Source organism: Phascolarctos cinereus, unplaced genomic scaffold (assembly GCF_003287225.1).
Source record: "Phascolarctos cinereus isolate Bilbo 61053 unplaced genomic scaffold, phaCin_HiC Scaffold_726;HRSCAF=1367, whole genome shotgun sequence".
Lineage (NCBI taxonomy): Eukaryota > Metazoa > Chordata > Mammalia > Diprotodontia > Phascolarctidae > Phascolarctos > Phascolarctos cinereus.
In genome coordinates, this window is record NW_027556098.1 from 135789252 (window position 1) to 135814802 (window position 25551).

Consider the following 25551-nt stretch of genomic DNA (forward strand, 5'->3'; position numbering starts at 1 on the left):
AAGTCCATTGCTTGAAGGGGTAGAAGAAGGGCAAAGGAGATTTCCTGGTAGCTAGTAAAGGGAAGAGAGAAATTTTATTAAAACAACATGATACAGCTTCACACTTAAAAAACTATGCATATTTATAATCGGCATATACAGATACCAAAAAAGAAAGATCACTGTACAAATGGAAGGCAAAGGGGAGATAGAGGTGAATTTGACAGGTGGGACACAATGTGGAGGGTGCATAGACTCCCTTGGGTTCCCTTGGGGATCTCCAGGGGCTAGAAAGAAGCATGCTGGGTAGGGTCGCTTGGTTTTGCTGATAGAACCCATGGATTTCATGGCCTTGAAGTCAAATGGAAGTGAGGGTGCATGCTATTGAAGGCATCCACATTCCATGCCATGGTTTTGCTCCCTTGTTCAGGTCTCAAGCAAGGTGGTCAGGCCAGCTGCAGGCCCTTATGTGAGGTACAGGACACATGTTGGGAAATTGTAAAGAGACTGTCAGAACAAGTTAAAAAGAAGAATTTTAAGCAGTTTTTAAAAAAAGTTAGATCAGGAAGTCTCTGGAACAGAGATAGAAGTTGTTTCCCATTGGTTTAGGTTACACATAGGGACCAGCCTGACTTGGTCTCTGTGAGTTCAGTTGTAATCACCCACCAAGTATAGTCCACATCACTGTGTTGACTAAACTAAGCTGGTGATATCTATAATCAAGGATCTGATAATATGAACACTACGGCATTTCTTCCCTCCCTCCCCACCACTCCTTCCCCCCACCCTCATTCCCCCAGACATCAAAGCAGACATTTAAAGGAACTCTCTCTTTCACTCAAGCAATTTTCGGATCATTTTCTTGGATTCTTTGGAGAATAGCCTCCCCCACTCTTGCCTTAACATAATAGGAGGTCAGTAGCTTAGCGGTCAGCATTGAGCTTAGAGAAAGACTTTCATTGTTCTCCAATTTTCGTGTCCCTCCTCCCTGTATCTAGGCTGAGATCATTAGGGTATCTAGTAACAGTAAATAAGCATAGCTGAAAATTTTTCTTCTGAGGGGGAAGGTGTCTTGGTTTGATTACATGTTAGTCCTTGCTTTTCAGAAATGTAAGAGCTTGTTAGAAACTGAGCAACGGGTGAAGCTGCTGTTCAGGTGTCCAAGTGGGATATGAGTGGTCTGCCAATATTTAAGTCTTGTTTTCTCAGTAGGTGGGTGGTTGGCTTGTGTGGAAGAAGCTAGATTTCTTCTATTTTGACATATGGAGAGCTCCAATGGAAGGTCTCTGCACAGGAAGACAGTCTGCCACTGAGGCACACGTAATCAGCACAGAGAGGCAGCGTTTTAAGTCTGGATGTCTCTTTCACAGTTCAGATTTAGCACTCAGGGAACTCTCATTTGTCTTTCCCTCAAAACTTGGTGGTAGGGTCATGGCCCTTTTGCCACAAAGCAAGTTACACAAAGCATCACGAAACTTCTCAGCCACAAAAAAATACATGACAGGGTCCAGGGCACCATTGAGGCTAGTGAGGCAGGACGTGATGCGGTTGCTGAGGGCCAAGACCCGCTGGGCCTCACAAGAGGCCCGGGTGCCATCGTACTGCAGGACGTAGATGTATCGGTTGACGTGGTACGGCACGAAGCACACCAGGAAGATCATGAGCACCATGATGATCATCTTAATGGCTTTGTCCTTGAGGTGTTTCTCCACCCGGTGGCCGCTGCGCAAATTCCGAATGATCAGCAGGTAGCAGGTGACGGTGGTGACAAAGGGGAAGGTAAATGCCACGGCCAGGGACACCAGAGCATTCCGTGAGGCCTTCTCCCGGTAGAGCTGTAGGCACACGGTCGTGCTGTTCACCTCCGCCGTCTGAGCACTGACCAGCAGCGGGGCCATGGCCACGGCTACCACCACCCAGAGGAAGGCGCAGGCCAGGTGGGCATAGAGAGGCCTGCGGAGTTTGATGGACTTGATGGGGTGCACTATGGCGAGGAAGCGGTCAACACTGATGCACGTGAGGAAGTAGATGCTGGCGTACATGTTGAGGTAGAAGAGGAACCCGGTAAGGCGGCATGGGATTTCCCCAAATGGCCAGTGGTTTCCAGAAAAGTGATACACAAGTCGGGTGGGAAGCACCAGCACAAATGACAAATCGGCCACAGCAAGATGCATCAGAAAAACGTTGGCGGGGGTGCCTGACTTTTGGTCCCGGATAAAGAGCCAGAGGGCAAGAGTATTGCCAGTAAAGGCCAGGATGAAATCCAGAAGATAGAAGGAGGCAAAAAGAACATTTTCCAAGGGTGTTTCTTTGCCACATTGCTCAAAAGCATCCAGGGAATTATTGAATTTATTTGAAGGGTCCACCACCAGGTTTTTCATTCTTCAGCTCAAGTTGGGAGCCCAAAGAAAGATCCTGAAAAGAATCAGAGGATCAGGTGACAAAGGAGTTGACGAAGACAGATGCGCTCTTTGTCTGGCACAAGTGAGGGTCTAAACGGAGGATGACCACAAAGGTTTGTGGGTCCCAGAGTTTAGCCTTTTAGACCACCGCAATCAGATGCAGGAAATCCCCAGCAGTCTAAAGATCCATAAACAGAAATCAAATGAATTCAGAATTTGAGTTCAGCTCTCGAGAGTTATGGAGTGGTTCCTAGAGAGGGCAAACCCGCTTCTATGGGCTCGGTATGATTTCTGAGTATCCTTGTTAGTTCTGGAACATTAATTAGATAAACAATTCCACTGCTGCAATTACCTCTTTCATGAGGCTTATTGATGCCCAGACAAATTTGTTTGGGTGTCACAAGAGTCTTTTGTTGCTGAAATTCTCCTACATAATGCTTCATTTAGGACCTCTGCCTTACACTGAATTGGGGGGGGGGGTGTAGCATGTGTGGAAAGAAAGGTAATGTTTGGCTCACAGCCTTACAAATAGTCAATCACTCAATCATGGTGAGCCTAGGCTCAGGAGTCAAGAATGCTGAGTTCATATATTTTACTATCCAGCCAATATACCCCCTGGGCAGATGGAAGAAAGAAAGAAAGAAAGAAAGAAAGAAAGAAAGAAAGAAAGAAAGAAAGAAAGAAAGAAAGAAAGAAAGAAAGAAAGAAAGAGCAGGCCCATCAAACACAGTCTAAGCTCTTTTTCTTCTTCCTTTTAATGCATTTAGGTTAAAGAATCTAAGACAAATTTTCCCAACTTCTGTGTTTTCTTGACTGCATCCCAGATTCTGCCAGTTCTCTCCAGAGCTCATTGTTAACAAGAGCTCCTTGGGATCTATTGGAAGAAAGCTGGGTGTTGTTATCTGGGAATTTAATACCTGTTACAGCTAACCAGGCAGTTAGGTGGCTCGGTAGATAGAGCACTGGGCCTGGAGTCAGGAAGACCCGAGTTCCAGTGTGGTCTCAGACACTTACTAGGTGTGTGACATTGGGCAAGTCACTTAATCTCTGTTTGCCTTAATCCACAGAAGAAGGAAGTGGCCAACCATTCCAGTATATTTGCTAATAAAATCTCATTGGCATGCTGTGGTCCATGAGGTCATGAAGAATTGGACATGACTGAACAACAACAAATAGCTAACTGGCATGTTTATGTTATTAAAGTTAGTTAAAGCTGACATTACTGTTAGCAAATTTATTCTTTAGGATCTTCTCTGGCATTGAGGCTAGAGGATTGGACTTAAAGTTAGAAAGATTTGGGCAGCAATTCTACCTCCTACACTTCCCAGCTACTCTGGGCAAGTCATATTTCCCTCAACTTCAGTTTCCTCATCTGTAAAATGGCATCAGAAAACCTTGTAGTATTTACTTCATGTGGTCATTGTGAGGATCAAATGTGAAGATCAAATGTATTAAAGCACTTTGGAAAATCTTAAAGGAATATATAAATAGGAATAATTACTATTGCTTTTGTTCTTGCCAAATAAAAAAAAGTTTTCATACACTGTTTTCTCAGCTTCTTAGAAAAGTGGTGATGATAACTCTCTCTTGATGGCTGCTAATCAGAGCATAAAAATGCTGTCCCAGCTGATAACAGTGTCTTTACGATTCCAGCAAGCAGTTTAATGATAATAAAGTCCTGCCCTTGTCCTTACTCAGAAGGCAGTTCAGTAGTTCTTCACTGCTAGAGATACAAGCAAGTGACAGGCTGTCCTTCCAGCCTCCCAGAACAACCAGAGTCTCCCAGCCAGTCACTGGCAGAAAGGCAGAAGAGCTCTTATCTATTTCTTGCAACTACCACCTATGGCCACTTTCTGCAGCATTAGTTCATTTGTTTACAAAACTATACCCACAGCTGCCCTCACTGTCCTCATTTGCTTGGCATGCCTCAGCTGCCTCTTCCAAGATTAGAATGAGGAAAAAAAAAAGAAACTAGAGAAAGAAAGAACATAACTTTCCAAGCCATCTTGGATTCCAAAGTCCTGTTCAGATTTGGCTTGTCAGAATTGGGACAATCATGGCAAAAAGAAAAAAGTCCTACCTGGCTTCCCCCCCACTTCCCCTGCCAAAGGCTATATCTTTTTTCATGACGTCCCTCAATATTACATGGCGAGTTCCTCTAGGGTTGCATAATATATGTGCAGATTCAAAACACCTTATGTAAGTCTCCAGAAGCTTGTTGAAAATTATCTTCATTTAAAGCCACACTACCAAATCAATTAGTGAGCATTTATTAAATGCTTAATATGTGCCAAGTACAGTGATATGTGTGTATACACACACACGTACAATATGTATATGTATGTGTGTATATATTTTTAGAGGGTTGGGCTCATGAGATCCATTTTAATTCTAACATTCTGGAAAAATCCTCTCAAAATAGTTTTGTTATTATAGGAACAAAAAGATCTGGTGTGATAGTATTGGGAGGTTGATGGGGGGACCTTAAAATTTAAGGTCAATATCATATTGTCATCACTAGCATGCAAACCTAGTTATAGTAGGAAATATATATAACATATACATACTTATATGCATATGTAGATACACACAAGTGAGCTCACCCCTGCCCTTAGGGAGCTTACAGAGTTCTGTATTATGTCCTAGAGGTACAATTGAGCTTCTTGTGCAAGACGAATGATGTGGTCAGACTTATGCTTTGGATATGTCAGTTTAGCAGCCGTGTGGAAGATGGATTGGAGAGGGGGAAAATTATAGGCATAAAGATTAATTAGGAGGCTTTTGTAAGTGTTTAGACAAGAGGAGATGAGGGCCTGAATTAGGTCATGACTGTGTGAATGGAGTGAAGGGGTTGGATGTAAAAGGTAGCGTTGAGGTACAGTGGACAACTGATTGGGTGTGGAAGTTAAGTAAAAATAAAGTATTAAGGAGCTAAGTGGCTCTGTGGATGGAGCATTGGGGAATCAGGAAGACTCATCTTCTTGAGTTCAAATCCAGCTTCAGACACTTATTAGCTGTGTGATCCTGGGGAAGTCATGTAATCCTGTTTGCCTTAGTTTCCTCATCTGTAAAATGAGCTGGAGAAGAAGATGGCAAACTACTTCAGTATCTTTGCCAAGAAAACCCCAAATGGGACCTTGAAAAGTTGGATGGCACTGAACAGCAAAAAGAGTTCAGGATGACTCTGAGATCACAAACCTAGGTGACTGAAAGAATGGTGGTGCTTGTAATGACTTTCATTTTGCACATGTTGAATCTGGAGAATGGCTATGGAATCTCTAGGTAGAGATGCCTGGCTGGCATTTGGAGAAGTGGAACTGGAGATTGGGGAGGGCTGGATATGTACATTTTGGAGTCATTTACATAGAGATAATAATTGAATCCATGGGTGGTAATGAGATGACCATGATAGAGTACGGAGAAAGAAGAGAAGGCTTAGGTTACCGTCAACTATCACGTAGTACATTTGCATCAGAAGATTTGTTCAAATCCATCCGAATCCTCTCTGCGCAATCATAGGATTATAAATTTAGAGCTGTAAAGACCCTTAGGTCATTGAGTTCAACCCCTTCATTTTACAGGTAATAATAATAATAACAATATAGTATTTATGTAGTGCCTACTAGGCGCTTTACAAATATTATCTCATTTGATCCTCACAACAACCCAGGAAGGTAGCTGCTTTTATTATTTCCCTTTTAAAGGTAGGGAACTGAGTCCTAGAGAGGCTAAGTGACTTCCCCAAGGTCTCACCGTAAGCGTGAGAGCCATAATTGAACCCTGACTCAGTTTATGTATAGTGCTCAATCACTAAGACTATGGCACTAGCCTGCAGACTCCTGTGATATTGGTTGTATGACTTGTCCTAAGTGGAAATTATACAGATTAAGGGGGTATGGGATGGGCACAAATGGAGCAGCCTTAAAGAGCTGCACCACCCTTTCAGGAAGGCCCATAACATTTCAGAATTGTTATCAGGAATAATGATTTGTCTGTATTTCTGAACTCCTAAGTTAAACTTCTTAACCTCTTCTGGTCTCCCCCCAAGTACCACCCTCCTCTCTTTCCCAAACCCACTTCCAGAAGGAGAAGAGAGGCAGTGATGGCATTAGCGCTCTCACTTAGTGCCAGAATGTTAAGTACAATGAAATCTGTCAAAAAACGAATTTCTTTTGTGCAATTTCCCTCTGCTTCTCCCACATCTCCCTACTTTGATGGCTGCTGTCAAAGCAGCAGGTGACAGGCTGTATGATATAAATCATTCCTCTGAGCACATGGATTCATTTGTGGGGGAGGAGGTGAAGCACCGCCTAGGGAGAGCCACGATCTGATTTTGAGAGAAGGAGGCAGTGTGAAATGATGGAAAGAACACTCACCCTGAGAGTCAGAACATGAACACCTGGAATTCTGGCTCTGCCACTTAGCTGAGGCAGGTCGCCTAACCTTGGTTTTATTATCTGTAAAATTAGAAGGCTGGCCTCATGATCTCAAAGATCCCTTTCAGTTCTTTTTTTTTTTTAGGCAATTGGGGTTAAGTGACTTGCCCAGGGTCACACAGCTAGTAAGTGTTAAGTGTTTGGTCTGAGGCCAGATTTGAACTCAGGTCCTCCTAACTTCAGGGCTGGTACTTTATCCACTGCACCACCTAGCTGCCCCAATCCCTTTCAATTCTGACATTCTGGGAAAATCCTCTCAAAATAGTTTTTATTATAGGAATAAAAAGGTCCAGTGTGATAGTGTTGGGAGGTGAAGGTGAGACCTTAAAATTTAAGGAATTTTCTCATCACAAATAGCATTTATAAAGTGCCTACTATGTGTTAGACACTGTGCTAAGTACGTTACAAATATCTTCTTTGATCCTCACAACAATCCTGGGAGGTAGGTGCTGTTGTCCTCATTTTACAGATAAGGAAACTGAGGCAAACAGAAGTTAAGTGATATGTTCAAGGTCACAGCTAGTAAGTGTCTGAGGCTAGATTTGAATCCAGCTCTTCCTGTCTCCAGATCCAGTGCTCTATCCACTGTTCTACCTAGCTACCTACTGTATACATTTATACAGTCTATATAATTTCACTATAACCCTGATGTAACAAAACTCAGTGTAAGGAAGAACAGTTTTGAGCCTCAAGCGAGGGGGTTTAATTTTTATATTAGGTGGTCAGACCTACAGATGACATGAATCTCACAGATTATAGGGCAGTTCTCATATATAAGCATAAAATAATAGCTGTAATAATGCTATATGCCTCTATATATATCACATGTTTATATGAAAAATAATTAGTATGTGATGCTATATACTATGAGTAGAATACAATCCCCTTTTCCAATTTTTTTTGCGGGGGGCAAAAATGAAAACTCTCTGTCATTGTCTTCCCTGAAGAGACATTTGTCACTCTCTGCATAGTGCTGCTGTGAATTAGATATCAATCCATCATCTCCAGGAAAATTCCAGTTAATCCCAGTGAACTTCCTCCAAGAGACTTTCAAATCACTGAGCTGGCAGTTGCGACATAGAAGGAAACAGCAAAGAGAGTATGACCAAGCTCGATTCTTTCCTTTTAACACATTGTTTCAGAGGTCATTCTGAGAGCCCTAATGGTGTTGGGGAAGAGGTCCAGAAGTGACTGGAGTCCTGGCTGGGTTACGCATTAGTTCTGGGGCCTAAAACAAGTCGCTAGAGGCTGAGGTTGAAATGGGGATAATAATACCTGCCAACTTCCCAGGGTTGTTGTGAGGATCAAATGGGATTATGGGAGAGATCCTTGAGGGCGGCTCCTTAACCTTTTTGGTGTCATGGACCTCCTTGACTATCTGATGAAGCCTATTTTAATATGTATAAAATACATAGGATTACAAAGGAAGCCAATCATATTGGAATAGTTATCAAAATATTAAAAAAAAGTTTATAGACGTCAGATTAAGAACCCTTGTCTTAGTCAGGGGTGAGGAATGTGCGGGCTCGAGGCCAGCCACACGTGGCCCTCTAGGTTCTCAAATGTGGCTTCAGGTTCCCCACTCCTGTCTTAGATGAATACTTTGTATTTATAGAAAATCATAGAATCCAAGTAAGAAGATACCTTAGGGATCCTCTAATCAGACCTGAAAAGAAATTCTATCTACAACATCTTTGATAAAGGGTCATTCAGATTCAGCCTGAACACCTCTCATAAGAAGGAACTCACTATTTTCTAGGGCACCACATTTCATTTTTGAGATGGCTCTGATTGTTAGGAAAGCTATTCGTATATCTGGATGAAATCTCTCCAATCTTCCATCTTCTATGTACTGCTCTCTGTTCTGCCCTCTGGACCGAAGCAGAATCTTTTCCCACCAGATAACTCTTCAAATACTTGAATTACAGCAGTTATAATTCCCCCTTCAACCCCTCTCCCCTCCCTACCCAGCCCCCATTCTCATACAGAACACACTTTTCCAGTCTCTTTATCATTCTAGTCACCACCCTGATGCTTTCTAGCTTGTCACCTTCCTTTCTAAAGTACTTAAAAGCCAACACAGTATTTCTAATATGACATAGTACTCTAGGGTAGGGTATAGTGGGACCACCATCTTCTTAATTATGAACATGATGTGTCTTTTTTATTACAGAATAAGATCATGTCAGCCTTCTTCCGTGTCACCCTGTTAATACATATTGAACTTAATCTAAAACCCTCAGATATTTTTCATATGCGCTGTTGTCTAACCATACCTCACATTCTGTGCTTGTGAAGTTGTTTTTTTAAGCCAAGAGCTTTACATTTATCCTGATTCAATTTCATCATATTAGATTCAGCCCATTATTCTAACCTGTAGAGAACATTTTGAATCTGTCATCCAATGTGTTAGCTACCTATTTCCCAAGTTGGTGTTATCTATGCATTTGCTAAGCCTGCATTTATGCCTTTATCTAAGCCACTGATAAAAAAAAATGTTGAATAGTACAGTGCCAAAGAGATTCCCTAAGTAACTTTCCTGGAGACCTTCCTACAAGCAGTGGACCCATTTATAATGTGGACCCATTCATTAATGACAACTCGTTGGGTCATCTGACCAGCCTAGAATTCACCTAACCATCTGAGATCTGTCTATTATCATTCCTGTTTTCAGAAAACATTCTGTTACTACTTGCATCTTCATATTCTTTGCAGCATGGAGCACAGCCCAATACTCTGAACACTTGTTCCTATAGCCAAAAAAAAAAAAGATTACGCTTAAAATTTATGGTCTGACAATTTTTGGTTTCCATTAATCAAGGAGAGCAAAGGTTCACTTTGAAGGTCTGGCATATGCTTCATTAATTCAGTATGAATATTCCTAAAGGAACAGTGCTTGATCTCATCAATAATCACTCATGTTCATGTAGACAGCTGGCTTTCCATTAAAAATACATTACTGTAGTTTATGGTAATGTTTAGAAATATAACTGAGTAGAACTGTGACTATGAGGGCACAAAAGGAGAGTTGGCGTACAAGAATGTTCAGTTTAACATTCTTTTATTGAGCTCCTACTGTGTGCAAAGCCCCATGCTAGGGGCAGAGGTGTCCCTGCTTTGGGGAGCTTTCATGCTAGTAGGGAGTTGAGATAGGGACAAAAATGACCATTAATACCAATTAGAAAGTGATCAGTCTACAGGAGAGACATGGATAAACGGCTGCTACTTGGGAGACTTGAGGAGGGGTAGAGAACCTGAAACATGTCTATAGACAGCTCTTATTTTTACAAAACTCAAAATGTATCTGGTGGCAAGCAGTAGCAGGTACTTTGAGCCAAGCACCAGATGCCCTAGAGGCTATCCTTTTGGTTTTTATTAAGCTTCTTTGCTGCCCAATTCTTGCCTTTTCTGGCTCAGTGGTAATTTTCCTGAATCCTAAGAAAGTTACAAAGTCAGAAGGGAATGAATCAAGATAAAGGAGAAGAAGCTATCAAGAGAAGATTGCAGGGGAGCAGCAGTACCACATACAAAAGCAGTGAGGACATGTAGGAAAGATGCTGAGAGGCATGAAGGACGACCTGGCCACCTCTTGACTGCTTGAGTGAAGTAGAAAGCACATGGAATCATTTTAGCAGAGGACATATAGGATCACCTTTTTGTATTTGTGTGTTGACAGCAAGACCTACCCTTCCCCCATTTCTACCCGACAGTAACATGGGGCGGTGACCAATGATCTCAGGCTAGGGACATCCCTGCGCATATATTGGCTCTGTAGCACAGCTGTAATGAGAGAAATAACAAAAACAACAGCTGACATGTAGACAATGCTTTACATAGCTCTTAGCACAGTGCCTGGCACATAGTAGGCACTTAATAAATGCTTATTGACTGACTGACATAGGGGATATGCCATAGCTTTAACAAAATGTCCGAGGTAACCAAATAGACCATTCCTATAAATTAAAAAAAAAGAACAACAAACTATAGACAACTCCCTTCCTAGCCTTTAAGACCCAACCTGTCTAGCGGTTGAAAAACAGGCCCTATCAACAAGAGATTAACAATGTCTTTTTGGACATCAAGAGTCTATGTATCTGTGACATACTAAGAACCAATTAGAAAGTATCACCTCTTCCTTCCTTATGAAAGTGAAATCCATTCCACAAGTCATAGCCAGTCAATTTTTTAGCTGATGGGCTGGAAGCTTGAGGCAACAGCTGTCATAATTCCACATCAAGTCAACATGGCGCTTGGGACCCAGGGGACCTCAGTTCTACTCTTAACCATGCTCTAGATTAGCCATAGGAAAATGACTTAAACTCCCTGAGTCCTAATTTCTTCATCTGCAAAATGAGATTGGACTAAATTATCTCCATGGTTTGTAGAGAGACTTAAAGTTGGAAAAAATCATGGAGGTCATATTGTCCAAACTTCTGCCTAGTCAAGAGCCAACACTCCCCACCCCACTCCATGCCAGTATCCCCAGTAGGTGGTCACTCATAGTCTGCTTGAATACTTGCAGTTAGCTCACTACCTTACTTCCTATTCCAGCAATCTACATCTAAAACCAAACCTACTAAAACAGCAGCTACTCACCTTCCTGGAAAAAGGAACTATGGCTGAGATAAGGCTTCCTTCCAGATCACTTCTCTTTGGGCTGAGTTCTAGACAAGAGTGACTCAGAAAGATGCCATTGGAAAGACTAACCTCACACTTCCTTCACTGAATGACTCACTCCTGAATTTTGACTTCAGTACTTTAAAGAAGCAAAATAAACAGAGTAGGGAAGGAGGATTAGATTCCAAACTCACCCCCACACTACTTACTTCACTCCTACTGCTTCCTTCCTACTAGTCACTCAAAAATCAAGCTTTTTAGTAAGCTGGGAAAAACAGAAAAAGAAGGATGGGAGCAGACTGACTCTGTTTTGAAACCACTGTACTGACCTGAAGTGGTCCAGCTGCTGACCCCTGTTAGCTCTCTGATGAGGGAGCAGCTTCTTCCCCTTTTATATGCTTGTGATTATTACTCATCTCTGCTGTACGTTGAAACATCACCCATCTTTCTGATTCCCCTTTGGGGGACCTCAAATTCCAGGTATGAGTCTCCTGCTCTAATCATTTCATATTTGCTTCCCTATCAAGAAAAAAGGCCCTGGGTGTGAATGTATGAAAGGTTAAATGAGTAGAACTTCTGCATTTCTGATTGTGGCCTTGCATACCTCTGGGTCTATTTATAACATTTATGTTTGCAGTAAAATTCTATTGATAATAATGGAGGTGAGCAGAGGTAATGGAAGAGCATGGGCTGAGAGGAAAGTGATTGATCTTTGGAATGGGTTATGATGTTTTACAAGCAAATAGATCTTCTTAGTGATACCTTCCTGTGGGCTATTCTTTGGGCCCATCCTGTTACAGGGAGGGAGGGAGGGAGGGAGGGAGGGAGGGGAGAGAGAGAGAGGAGAGAGAGAGAGAGAGAGAGAGAGAGAGAGAGAGAGAGAGAGAGAGAGAGAGGGAGGGAGGGAGGGAGAGAGAGAGAGAGAGAGAGAGAGAGAGAGAGAGAGAGAGAGGAGAGAGAGAGAGAGAGAGAGAGAGAGAGAAGGAGAAGAAGAAGAAGAGAAGGAGGAGGAGGAGAGAGTGAGAAAGTACTGTATGATAGAGGGGAAATAGCCCAAGGTACTTATGTATCTGATCAGTAGAACAAATGTAAAGTGATCTGTATGGAGAACAGGCAGATGCCTACCTGGCATGATTTTACAGGTGCCAAGAAAACCTTCCTGCCTCAAATATCTGCCTCCTCGACCTCCTTATTAGCCTGCCCCGGTACTTGAAATTCATCCTTATGGATTAATTTCTTTGGATTGGCATAGGCATAAAATTCAGTTCCTGGCCATTTTTTAACTCCTTCCCTCCACTCCCCCCAGATTAATTTATTTATTAAGCCATTTAGGACTTAGTATGATTTAGTTTAATGATGTGGCTTTCTTGAAGACGGGTGAGATTAGGCTACTGAACTCATGGAAATTTTGATGGAAGGGCAGTAGGGAGGAATTATTTTGGAACAGACTACCTTTAGAAGGGTAGACCCTGATGACATTCCCACCCTCCTGCCCCCTTTCCCCTATGGGTGTTCAGGGTGGCTAAAGGGGAGGCAACTCCAAAAAAAAGAGATGTAAGAAAGTACTGGGAACAAAACTGCTGGTCTTCAATTTTGTCCAAGGACAGACCTTAACTTGTGCCGTGTAGGACAATGTTCTACATAGAGTATCAATAGCTTTGAGGAAAAGTCTTCTATCCTACCACATAGGACTTGCCTCTCCTCTGCATGTTGCTTAGACTCAGACAGGGAGCAACATTAGAGAATGTTGCTATTCAAAAGGACCTTAGACATTATCTGGAGAGAGGAGAAGAGCTCTAGATGGGCGATTAGGACCTGAGTTCGAGACTAGGCCCTGCTACTCACTACTGGTAGACTGAGTGTTTCCTCAAGGTCCCTTTCAGTTCAAAGACCTATCATTCCCCCCCCCCCCCCCCCCCCCCCCCCCCCCCCCCCCCCCCCGCAGGTGAGGGTATGGAGGCCTACGGGAATTTGTTATTTTGCCTAAGACCACACAATGAGTTGGCAGATGCCAGAAGACATAGTTGATATTAGGGAAGAAACCTCCCTTAAGGGATCCCAGAGTCAGAAGTAGGGAGCACAGGAGCACATGTGTTCTGGAGACAGCTATGTATGTGACAGTAGGACCATCTGAAAGGGAAGGGGCAAAAATGAGCAGACCAAACTGGGAATTGCCTAGAGGCCCAGCTTCTGACATTAGGCTGTGCCTTAAAAGTAACAATGTAATTCAGGATCACCATTCTCCATCTCAGCCCCAGCTTCCAAGTATTTTAATTTGTTACTAATTGTTCCGCTTTGAATTCCAACATAAGAGCTTTCTAATGTTGCCCTTCTCTAGAGTTAATTGGTTATTGTTGTTCTTTTTAATTGGTAGTAGAAATGCCTGGGGAAACTCTCTACTCTGTATCTACTCTTTAATTTATTAGTCTTAGAGCATTATCTGGGACAATGAAAAGTTAAGTGACTTAACTAAGGTCACACAGCCTGTATGTGTCAAGATGGGACTTGAAATAAAGTCTCCCTGACACTGTGGCCAACTCTCTATCCATTATACCATACTGCTCTAAGAGTTAATTGTTCCACAGATCATATATTATTTAATGCTCACATTAGTTATTTTTTTTTACTACTGCTACTACTGTTTAGTATTTTAAGGTTTGTGAAGTGCTTTTACAAATATTGTGCCATTTATCCTCACAACAACTCTGAGAGATAGGTGCTATTATTATCCTTATTTTATATAATTGGAAATTGAGGCAGGCAGAGGTTAAGTGACTTGCTCATGGTCCCACTGCTAGTAAGTTTCTGAGACAAGATTTGAACCCAAGTCTCCAGGTCCAGACCTGTATCCACTGTGTGACAGCTTTCAAGATGCTTATAATCTAGATGGCAATAAGACATGCTTCATGTTATGAGAAAGTTCCCTCTTTTGATAGAAAGAAATCCCTTTTTTGCAGAGGTGGTGGAAAGATTACAGTTTTATAACAATAGAAATGTCAGACTTTTTCAGATGTAACATTGATTAGTTTTGCCATTATTGCTTTTTTCCCCCTCTGTCATTAGGGATGGCTCTCTGGGAGGAGGAGCAGGAAAGGATATATTTGGGAGTATAGGTGATGTGAAAACAAAATGTATCAATAATGATGTCTTTATAAAACTAAAAAAAGGGAGGCATGCTTCAAAGATCCATGATCAAATATGTGTGGGTACTCTTTTCCATTGATGCTTTTTGTAAAGAGCTATTATGAGTTATTATAGCAGGCAGAAGGAAGAAAGAAAGGAAGAATGGACAGATCTATCTGGTAGTCAGCATTCTGACAGTGAGTCTTTCTGGACCTAGCTATACTAATCTTTGGGTGGCAGACATACCATCCCGTGCTTGAAGCAGGTTTAACCCCTGTCAGAGTTGGCATTTCACTGGCAATGGCCTGTAAACACAGGGTCACCTCCCCATCATGCTAAGACATCAGGAGTAGAACTTCTGGAGAAGGATGATGGGTGGTGGATAAGACATACGTGAAAAGATAACGGTCTAAAATAGAGCATGATTAGTTGTCAAATAAATGGTTAGGTTTGAACCTTTTACATGAGATGACCAAAGAACAGCATGAGAATTTGTTCCTATCCTCAAAGCATTTATGTTAGTCTGGAAATTGGGTATTATTTATTATTCCTGCTCCAAAGATTGGAAAGCTGAGGCATGGAGAGGTTAATTTGCTCAAACCTATGCCAAGATTACATAGCTTGTAAAAGGCCTTGAGAGGTCATTCCTCCGCCTGACGGTGGTAGAGCCAGGAAATCAGCCAAGGAGTGATTGCACCCTGGCATATGGTAGAGTGTTCCAGCTGCTTGTCCTGGCTTCCTTCCCAATTTCAAATGACTTGGAAATCATGAACAATGAAAGAGTGAATTTCTCAGGTAGTTAATTACATCCCTAAAGGATAAGTAAATATTATGGATCTCATTTTCAGATCAGGAAACTGCTAAATTAAGAATTAGAGTTTGGAATTAGAGCCAAAGGTCCAGTTCTAGGGCTTGGATGGCTGGTCCACACTGATCCCCAAAGCAGTAATTTTATTTGATGAAAATGTAAATAAAGTCACAGGAGAAACTGCTTGAGCCTGACAGCCACCTTGTGGTTATTGTGGCATTATCAGGCAGAAAGAAGAAGGGCTCTTAGGAACGTCTAGGCTTAAGGCATATTTTTGCTTTCTAAAGCATTTGTGTAAATGCATCGTATCTGCTTGGGTGGGCTTTGCAATGGAAGAATTGGCTCTTGAAGGAGTTGTTGCCTTCCAAGGCCACCAGCACTCATGAGAGGTTGGACTATAACATAGGACTTTGAATGATACAAAATCAGGTTAACTAGGAATGCTCAAACTGAATACAGAATTTCACACTTCAGTGATATCACTCTTGAATCGATCACTGGGTTGGGAAAGACAAGGCTATTTTTTTTTTAAGATGAACATTTTCCCAAACACCTCATTCTTGCATTTTAAAGCAAGGAGATGTGTAAAGTTGAAAAATCTCCACAGGTTTCCACAGATGTTCCTCTGGATCTGTGGAATGCATCTAGGCTTGCTGCCAGCCCCAGGGATAAATAAAGTCAGATCCGGAGGTGAGGTAGTCTGTTAATTAGAAGCCTGGCCAAGAACCAGTCCTACAAGAAATAGTTAGGATATGTCAGGCTGAGACTTAGAAAGCCACGAATTAAACTATACAAAGGACCTGTTAGGGAAAGAAGAGATCACACTAAAGTGGAATTTGCACACCAGTTTATATTTTGTTTGCTTAGGAAATTAGTCTATTACATCATCAATAGTTTATCATTCCCTTACAGCCCTGATTTCTTTCTTTAAGCTTTGACAATCTCATTTCTTTGCACGGGGAGTAGTGTTTTCCCTCTTTTTGTAAATCCCCTTACCTCTCACAGTTCCCAGGAAAGAAGAAAAAGGCTCAGGAGTGGGGTCCAGTATGTTTCTCTGATGCCGGAAAGTCAGGGAGAAGAGAAGGGCAAAGTGAAGTCAGCCAGAGGGTCCTTAGGGCATTGCAGCAGAAGGGTCAGCGTAGGCTTAGTGAGGGTTGGAGGAGGGAGCCCTTGTATATAAAGAAGGCAGTTAGCCCGGAGTGGGTATTAGCAGCTCCTTCACGCTGCAGGGAGGGAGGGAGCAAGAGAGGGAAGAGAGGGGGGTCCATTTCCCTCTATGAAAGACAGGCTTCATCCCTGTAGAACCCCTTGTCAAGAAGGGGAGTTTTCTCCTGCTTTTCTAATTTATGAATATTCCACTGTGGTCCCCGCCTCCCCCTCACGCCCCCAGAGCCAAATCCTTTCTGAACCCCGAGTCTTGGATTTTCTTGAGTCTGTGATTATTGTAGGAGAGGTAGAGAGGTTGGGGGATGGGACTGGAGGGGTGAATCTGGCTGGTATTAATAGACACAACAGGACATTTCAGAATGGGATCATTCCATAACAGTAGGAATGGGGGGCAAAGGGGCTGGCTACCATGGCAACGAGTCTGTGCTTCTAAGACTGCACTTGGCAGGCAATAGAGGGGGGTCTATGGGGCAGCAAGAGAGTTTGTGAATGGGGAGGGGGTGATAATAGTCAGCCAGTGGGAAAAGCTGAGGAGCCCTTGTTTGGCTAAATGAGAGGGGACTCTTTCAGGACAGTTGCTGTAGGGTCCTTGTGTCCTGCCCTGTATAATTAGCCTCCATTAAGCATAGTTGAATAAATTGATGCTTTTATCTGGAGATGAGCACAGCTGCATACTTCCTAATAATAGGATGCTGTCTACCCCTCACAGGCAAAACTTGGGCTCAGTCTGGGAGTCACCATTTTAGAGAAATAGGATGACCCATAAAGTGAGCACTAGTACTTTCTCTGTCATTTAACTGTCTTTGATTAGTGACATCTTGGAAACGTGGAGAGGGCAGGCAGTGTGTTTTAGATGTGGTTAGAGGTGTGTGTGTGTGTGTGAGAGAGAGAGAGAGACAGACAGACAGAGAGAGACAGAGAGAGAGAGAAAGAGAGAGGGAAAATGATTTTCTAATTCACCCAAGGGTTGCTCTCTTGACCAAGACTTTCTCTTCCCTCTCTGGTCACATAGATGATCAGTAAAATAACTAATTCCACTCGTCTTTTCAAGCCCGCAAGAGTTTTAAATACAAACCAAGTTCTGTTAAATTCTTTCATTCTTTATTCTAAGGGTGAGACCAAATTTTAAAAAAAATTCTAAATTTAACCAAACCCACCCCTTGTCCAAACATTTCAGTATGGGAGACTAAATTTTAAAGCTTTCTCCCCAAATCTGGGATAAAGACCAGAGAACAGTGCTAAACATTACCCCTAGAGTTTGAAAGTATAATTGCTTTCCCTGCCCGTTAAAGTTTTTTCTTTCTGTTTTTATGTTGTTAGGGTGTTCAGGTGTCTGAGTTTGGAGATGAAAATGCTAGAAATAAGAGCTCACAGACAGGAAGGTAGAAAAATTCTTTGTAAAAGAAACCAGGAGCTAGCCACTTAGCCCCTCTGCCAGTGACCCCTGCTGGACACTTTTTGTAATTTCATACACAACTATCAACCAACGAAAACTTAATGAGCGTATATTATGTACCTGGTTCCTGTGTGGAATCCGAGAGAAATGGATCCTGTCTCCAAGAGCTTGGTGATGCAAGACATCCATACTTGAAACACTGAGAGAACAATGTGATTATCATGTAATTACATAATAATTGTTATTATTAGTATGTGATTTAAGGGCTGAATTGTGGGGTGGGGACAATAAATACATAGCAGTTTAGAAAAAGCTAGCAATCACTGAAAGTCGACATTTTATGGAAGAGAAGGGATTTAAGCTTGGCCTTGAAGGACAGTTAGGTTTGGACAGGCAGAGAAGGGAGGATGGGGACTAGGCAAGTAGAGGGAATAGCTTAGGTAAAAGGTCCGAAGTTGAGAATAGACATTAATTCATCATAGGATCTTGGATCTGGAGATGGAAGGGCTCTCAAAGGCCATCCTGTCCAACAACTTCAATTTATAGTTGAGGAAACTAAGACCCAGGCACTTGCCCGATGTTACACAAGTAGTAAATGGGGCAGTGTTTGGACCCAGGTCTCCTGACTCCAGAGTCAGGGATATTTTATTATATTACACTGCCTCCTATGCTAGTACACCTTATATATCATCTAACCCAACTGCATCATTAATTTTTTTTTAAAAAAATTTGCAGATGAGGAAACCGAGACCTATAATGGTTATGTGACTTGCTTAAGATCACACAGTAGGTTAGTGCAGAGCCAGCATCCAGACTCAAGTCTTCCAGTTCTAAATTTGGGTGCTTCCCATTATGCCATGCTTCCTACCACTAAAACACCAGCTGTTTGGACTGCATGGTAGGGGCAGCTAGATGGCACATTGGATAGAGTGTTGGCCCTGGAGTCAGGAGGACCTGAGTTCAAATGCAGCCTCAGACACAGACTGTGTGATCCTCAGCAAGTCACTTCACCCTGTTTGCCTCAGTTGCCTTCTCTGTAAAATGAACTGGAGAAGGAAATGGTAAACCACTGCAGTATCTTTGCCAAGAAAACCCCAAATGGAGTCACAGAGAGTCAGACCCAACTGAACAGCAACAGGTTTACAGGCAAGAGTGAGAGTAGCCCGAAAAGCAACTGAAGGCCTATGTGGATTGCATGCTGAATGTGAGTCAACAAGGTGAGCCAATGGTGAGTTATGGCAGTCAAGAAGGGACTGACATTACGAAAGACATTGTGTTTACCAGGACTAGAGAGGCAGTAGAGCTGCTGTGTTTTCCATTGGTTACAACACTGGCTTCCTTTTAAGTCCCAACTAAAATCCTGTCTTTTATAGAAAGTCTTCTCCAATCTCTCTTAATTCAAGTGCCTTCCCTCTGTTAATTATTTCCTATTTATCTTGCAAATAGCTTGGACTCTCTCTCTGTCTCTGTCTGTCTGTCTGTCTCTCTCTCTATATGTATATATGTTTGCATGTTGTCTGCCCCATTAGATTGTAAGATCCTTGAGGGCAGGAACTGTCTTTTGCCTCTTTTTGTATCCCCAGTGCTTAGCACAGTGCCTAGCACACAGTAAATACTTTAAAATGTTTATTGATAGATTATTGAGTTTGTTTCTGGGTGCTACTCTTTGGGAAAGGCATTAAATAAGCTAGGGAGCATCTAGTGAATGGTAAACAAGATGAGGCATCTTGAGTTGGACATCGTATGAGGTTCAGCTGAAGCAACTGAGAATATTTTGCATGGAGGAGCCTTAAAGGGGGCATGATAACCGCCTTTAAGCATTTGAAGTCAGTAATGTAAGAGGTCACATTTGAACTCAGGTCTTCCTGATTCCAGGTCCAGACGTCTATCCACTGAGCCATCTAGTTATCCCTGTCGGCTGAATAATAGGTAGAGGAGTTTAAACTCAGTGGGATAGGCTGTTGTCAACCAGTATAGTTCTTGATCGGTAGAGTGGGATGATGGAGGTGATTTTTTAGGAATGTCATAACTAGTCTTACAATGTCTCATGGACACCCTTTCTGCCTGATGTTACTTGTAGTATTTGGATGCTAGGAATTAAGTCTGCAGAAAGTGAGGAAGGTTCTGTACACATACACATATACATACACACACACACACACACACACACACACACACACACACACACACACAGAAGTTCGTATGAGCTCAAAGATTCCCATATACCAGCAGAAGCCACCCTAGATTCAGATTCCCCCAGATATTCAGTAAAAATTATAGTTGGAGCCACAGTCCAACCAGGCTCAGTAGAGGAGGTGCAGGGTAAGGGTGGTTCTAGGAGGACCTTTTGCAAAATATTGCTCAGGGTTAAATAACCCAGAATTTAAACTCCTACCCACTATTTTGTCAGACATTCACCCTGATTTTTTTTCTCCCACATGCCAGGGGACACAGCTGTTGTTTCACACTGAATAGTGTTAGAAACCATTTTGAGATCATCAGAGTTTTTTTAAGGATTTTGTAAGTGTGGAGGTTTTAAAACTGACATTTTTATATTTGGCTTTTAAAACTGGTGTAAAACTGAACCAACATTCAAAAACTATTTACAGTTTGAAAAATGTTTTTCCATTATCCTGTATTTGCTTCTACTTTTCTCATTTTATGTATTTCCTTTATGCATATTTATATACTTTAAAAATAATTTTTATTATAAAGACATATAATAGGTCTCCAGTTCTGGGTTTGCTAATCTTGAGGAATGGGAAGGATGTATAGAAGTACAAACACACCCCACCTTTTCCAAGCCTCCAAAGGAAGGAGAATAGGTTTGGACTTCTTCCAGCTCCTTGAGGAAGCAAAGATATTATTCAAATCTGTAGACTTCAGGGCTTGGAATAGAATCAAAGATTTAGAACAGAAAGGAAACTTGGTAGAGGACTTCCAGTCCAATCCCTTCATTTTACAAAAAGGGAAACAAAGTCCTGGAGAAGTTAAATGACAGCCTCTTGATCTTGTGTAAGTAACAGAACCGAGAGGTGAACCGACATCCTCTGGCTCCAAACCCTTGTACCTTGTACCATGATGGTCATTTCCCATGTGTTTCAGGCATCAGTGATGCTGGGAAGGCCCAGGAGACAGGACATAAACTGGCAGGGGTGGGGCCTCAGGAGAAGGTGGTGACTATTGGTGTCTGATGCTCCCTCTGTTCCATCTTCTCTCAGGCACCTGTGCAGACCCTGTCACAATCGGGAGAAAGCCAAGGGCCTGGGCAAGTACATCTGCCAGAAGTGTCACCTGATTATTGATGAGCAGCCCTTGATGTTCAAGAATGACTCTTACCATCCAGACCACTTCAACTGTACCCACTGTGGGTGAGTGCCCTGGCATCTGGGGAAGCCTGGCAAACATGCTGTCCGTCAGGGCCTTTCAGCCTAAATGGCAGGACCAGCCATTCATCTTAATCAATAAGATTTTGCTGAACTCCGTAGCCTGTTTTGCTCTCTACTCTGGAGTTCCCATGGATTACTGGGGTCAAAGTGGGGTGTTTTGGAAATAGGTGAAACCGAGCCCTCTCAGGTTCCTGTCCAAATTTCTAAAATCGTTTGAACTTGGTTTGCTAGCAGGCAATGTTTTAAAAGCAAAACATTTAATTGGGATATTAAAAATTAGCAAAAGAATAGAGTTTGAGATTCATGTCTCCTCCCTGACTGAATGTTGGAGGAAACAGTATGGAGCAACCCCAGGAAAACTCATTCTCCAGGTAGAGAAAGTGCCTCATGTAGCCAGATGGATTTGATGGGGGAGGTGAGAAGAGGTGGGAGGATAAAGATTCAGCCATTCTGTGTCTATTTTTTTATTGACCTCTTAGCTGTCACTGTAGTCCCAGAAGGAGGTCATCTCTGTATCTCAGTTCTCTCTCACTCTCTCTCTCTCTCTCTCTCTCTCTCTCTCTCTCTCTCTCTCTCTCTCTCTCTCTCTCTTTTTGGCTAGGCAGTGGGGTTAAGTGACTTGCCTAGGGTCATACAGGTAGTAAGTATCAAGTGTCTGAGGCTGGATTTGAACTCAGGTCCTCCTAACTCCAGGGCCAGTGCTCTATCCACTGCACCATCTAGCTGTTGCTGTCTCAGCTCTTTTTTTGACAGCCTGCAAGCAGATTTGTGGATGGCTCTTTCTCCCTATGTCTTCCTGCCCCCAGTGAATTCTTATACTGGTTATCCCTATGAATAAGTCCCAATGCATGATTGACCCCTAGCATTGTGAAAGATGTAGCTGGACAGACATTTCTATTATAGCTCCTCCTGTACATCCCTCCTTGTGCTAGGTGCTCTGAAGGATCAAGAAAAGGAGAAGGCATAGTCTTTGTCTTCAGGAAATATACAGTCTGGTTGAGGAGGCAGGGTCAACACTCAAGAAACATACCAAGACAGTACTCTTTAACTTCAGAACTTCAAAAGATTTCATCAGTGTAGATGTTATCTCCAAAGCAGATCACAGCTCCTCCACAGCTTAGTAAATGTTATCCGTGAGTTTCTATGGCCAAAATGATTTCTTACCTGGCGGCTAAGTCTCTAATTATGAGCCTTTCTCCATTTAGCCAAGCTGATCCTTGGGTGATGGACACAGAGACCATCAATGGACCTGTATCTGAAACCTTTCTAGCCTGCTAGGACCTACCAGAGCTTAGCTAGCATAGCCTTTGAGAACCCAAGGTCACTTCCATGCCAAGATGAGTCTTCTGAGTAGGACTTGAGTGGAGAATACCAGTCCTAATTAGGAGAGCACAGTATAATTTTTTTTTAAAGAGTGCTTTGTGTGAGACTTTGTGGAATTAAGTTTGACTAAATAGAACATATTAAAAATAAGATTTTTTTCTGTTTACTTTTCTATTTGCTATTTACTCTCTTCTATTTAGTTAAGAGAATTCCCCACCAGCTAAAACACCCTAAAAGGCATGGAAAATGGTGAGTTTAAAGGATCTGGGCACTTGAAATCTCCCTTCTGCTTTACATTTCTGTTTTTGGAAGAATGTCCAAAACCATCACAATCAGAGACAGGAAGTAACCATTGGCAAAGCCCAGTGCCTCTTTGTTCTCCTAAGATTCTATATTTATGTTCTAGGAAAGAACTGACTGCGGAGGCCAGAGAGCTGAAAGGGGAACTTTACTGTCTGCCCTGCCATGACAAGATGGGGATTCCCATTTGTGGAGCTTGCCGGAGGCCCATTGAAGGCCGAGTGGTCAATGCCCTAGGAAAGCAATGGCATGTGGAGGTGAGTTCCAGTCACCATGAACAAAATCAGTGAGTGACCCCTAGATCACATCTCTAGTTAGTGCCGGAAGCTGGTCTAGAACCCAGGGCTCCTGATTCCCAGTCCAAGGTCTAAAATGCAGGAGAACTATAAAAGTGCTAGGAGTTAGTTACTCACTGATTCAGCTTTGGAAAAAACAGGTAACAGTGGTGCACAGACCTTCCTCATCTTCACTCACAGATGTGGATAGTAATGCCATCCTTAGGTAGAACTCCTCATCTTTCTCTTAAAACCTGCCATTCCTCCTAACTTCCCAGTTTTTGTTAATTGTACCATCATCCTTCCACTGGTTCAAGCTTAAAACCTCAGAGCTATAACTGACTTTTTTTCTTTCTCCCCTACAACAAATTCAGTCAGTTTCCAGGTCCTCTCCAGATTTTTCCAAGTGCACTCCAGATTTTATTGCCACCATGCATGTCCTAGTTATATGTAGCCTTAACTATTGCAAATAATCTAACAGGTTTCCCTTCCTCCAGTCCCTCTCTCTCTTCTCCAATCTGTCTTTCACCCAGATAACAAAAATAATCTCCATAACATGCAGTTGCCTAGAGGAGAAAACAGAGACTCCCATTTATGGCCCTTTACAATCTATTTCCAACCTAACCTTTCTATAAGGTACCATAATACTCCAGAGTCGCTTTATTCCACACCCCTTCATGTACTCTTTGTTTTAGCCAAATTGGACAAATAGACGTTCCTTAATCTAATTCTATCCTCTCCTGTCTCTGACTGTTGAAGTTCTTTTTCACCAAAGCCCTACTTAGGTACCCTGGGGTTTTCTCTGATTCTTCAATTAAATGACCTCTTCTTATATTTCTAAAAACACTTTATCTTCACTTTTCCTTTGCCCTTATCATATTCTGTCTCCTTCCATGTTTGTACAAGCAACACTTGGGGACAGGATGAATTCCCCAGGGCACAGGCACCCAGGTTCAAGGTACTCTGTAGCTCACGTTATTATAGTTTATGAGCCTCCATTCATGGGTTTACCTTTAATAGTCAATGAGAGACACATTTGGCTCAAAGCAAAGACATTTAATGAAATGTATGAAAAAAATTGCCCCTGATAATCCAAGAATACACTCTTCCATAAATACACACAGTGTTGGTTTGGAGGTTAGGCACCCAGAGAAATAAAAAAGGGAAACCAGGGAACTCACATTTCCAATGCTGCACTGATTGCTTTGGGCTGTTTCTGCCAGCTTTGCTAGTCTTACTTTTGCTGGATGCTGCTGGACACTGTTGGGTTGTAGTCTTCAGTGCCTCCAGTTTCTGGCTTGCCTGAAATCCCTGGGTGAGGTGGTGCTCGTTTAGTCTGCTTTTTCAGAAAATGTAAGCACTCTTATGGGAAGACCAACCTTTCTAGTTGTGCCTCCTCCAAGTATTGGAGTAGGAGTTTATCAACCCCAGGTGAGAAGATCTTTAGAACAAAGAGCAGTCAAGCTAATTAGCAGATCCCTTATTTAGGTTTAACCTTTAGACTCTTCTGATTTGGGGCATGGTCGCCTTGGACAGGATGCAGCTAGGTGGTGAAGTAGATAGAGCACCAGGCCTGGAAATCTGACCTTAGACACTTAATAGTTGTGTGACCCTGGACAAGTCACTTAACCTTGTTTGCCTTAATTTCCTCATCTGTAAAATGAGCTGGAGAAGGAAATGTCAAACCATATCAGGATCTTTGCCAAGAAAACCCCAAATGGACTGAACAGCATCTTGGTCAGAGATATCACCTTAATTTACAGTGACTTTCCAGTGCATTTCCCAAATTTTCATCTCCTCTGGCTAGGCTAGTGACTAGGCAATGGTTATTGCTTAAAAGCTCTGGGGTTCAGAATATCCCAGTTTTTAAACTGTAAGTCTCTCCTATTCACTGGGGAAGAAAAGGTATGGAAGTTAGGGGGGAGGAAGGAAGGGTGTACAAGATCATTATTTCTGATAACAACTCAGCCAAATTCATGGCCTTTTCATCATGCAAAAGAAGACATTCCCAGTCTGAAAAGTTTTTTTTTTTGGTTCTCACTATTTTACATCTTGCAAATGCATCCAGTCAGTCAGTCTCAAAGAGCACTTTCTTGGTGCTAAGCATTGGTGATATACAGAAATGCAAAAAGCTAGTTCCTGCTTTCAGAGAGCTCACAGTCTAACGAGCCATTAGACTCAAAGCCCAAAAAGGGGCATAGCTTACATCTCATTGTCTCAACTCCCTGCCCCTTCCTTCCTGTTTGCTACTCCAAGTCTGAAAGGTGCTTTGCTCTACCCTATCTGTGGTTTTAATCTTTCCCATTAGACTGTAAGCTATGTAAGGACTTGGGTTT

At 42.4% G+C, this 25551-nt stretch overlaps 2 protein-coding genes across 4 annotated transcripts in view; one reads left to right on the forward strand and one right to left on the reverse strand.

Annotated features, from left to right (window-relative positions):
• Positions 1 to 25551, forward strand: part of LIMS2 (LIM zinc finger domain containing 2) — a 101179-nt gene that overhangs the window by 64449 nt on the left and 11179 nt on the right. For all 3 annotated transcript variants that reach the window (XM_020967141.2, XM_078146788.1, XM_020967139.2), the window contains 2 exons: positions 21150 to 21299; positions 23047 to 23197. In XM_020967141.2, the coding sequence (XP_020822800.1) occupies positions 21150 to 21299; positions 23047 to 23197 (301 nt within the window). The remainder of the gene's footprint in view (positions 1 to 21149; positions 21300 to 23046; positions 23198 to 25551) is intronic.
• On the reverse strand, positions 1344 to 16544 carry GPR17 (G protein-coupled receptor 17). Its single transcript, XM_020967142.2, has 2 exons — positions 16362 to 16544; positions 1344 to 2394 (listed from the first exon to the last, which is right to left on the reverse strand). Exon 2 carries the CDS (start codon positions 2358 to 2360, stop codon positions 1344 to 1346), a length of 1017 nt encoding a protein of 338 aa, XP_020822801.1. The 5' UTR covers positions 2361 to 2394; positions 16362 to 16544.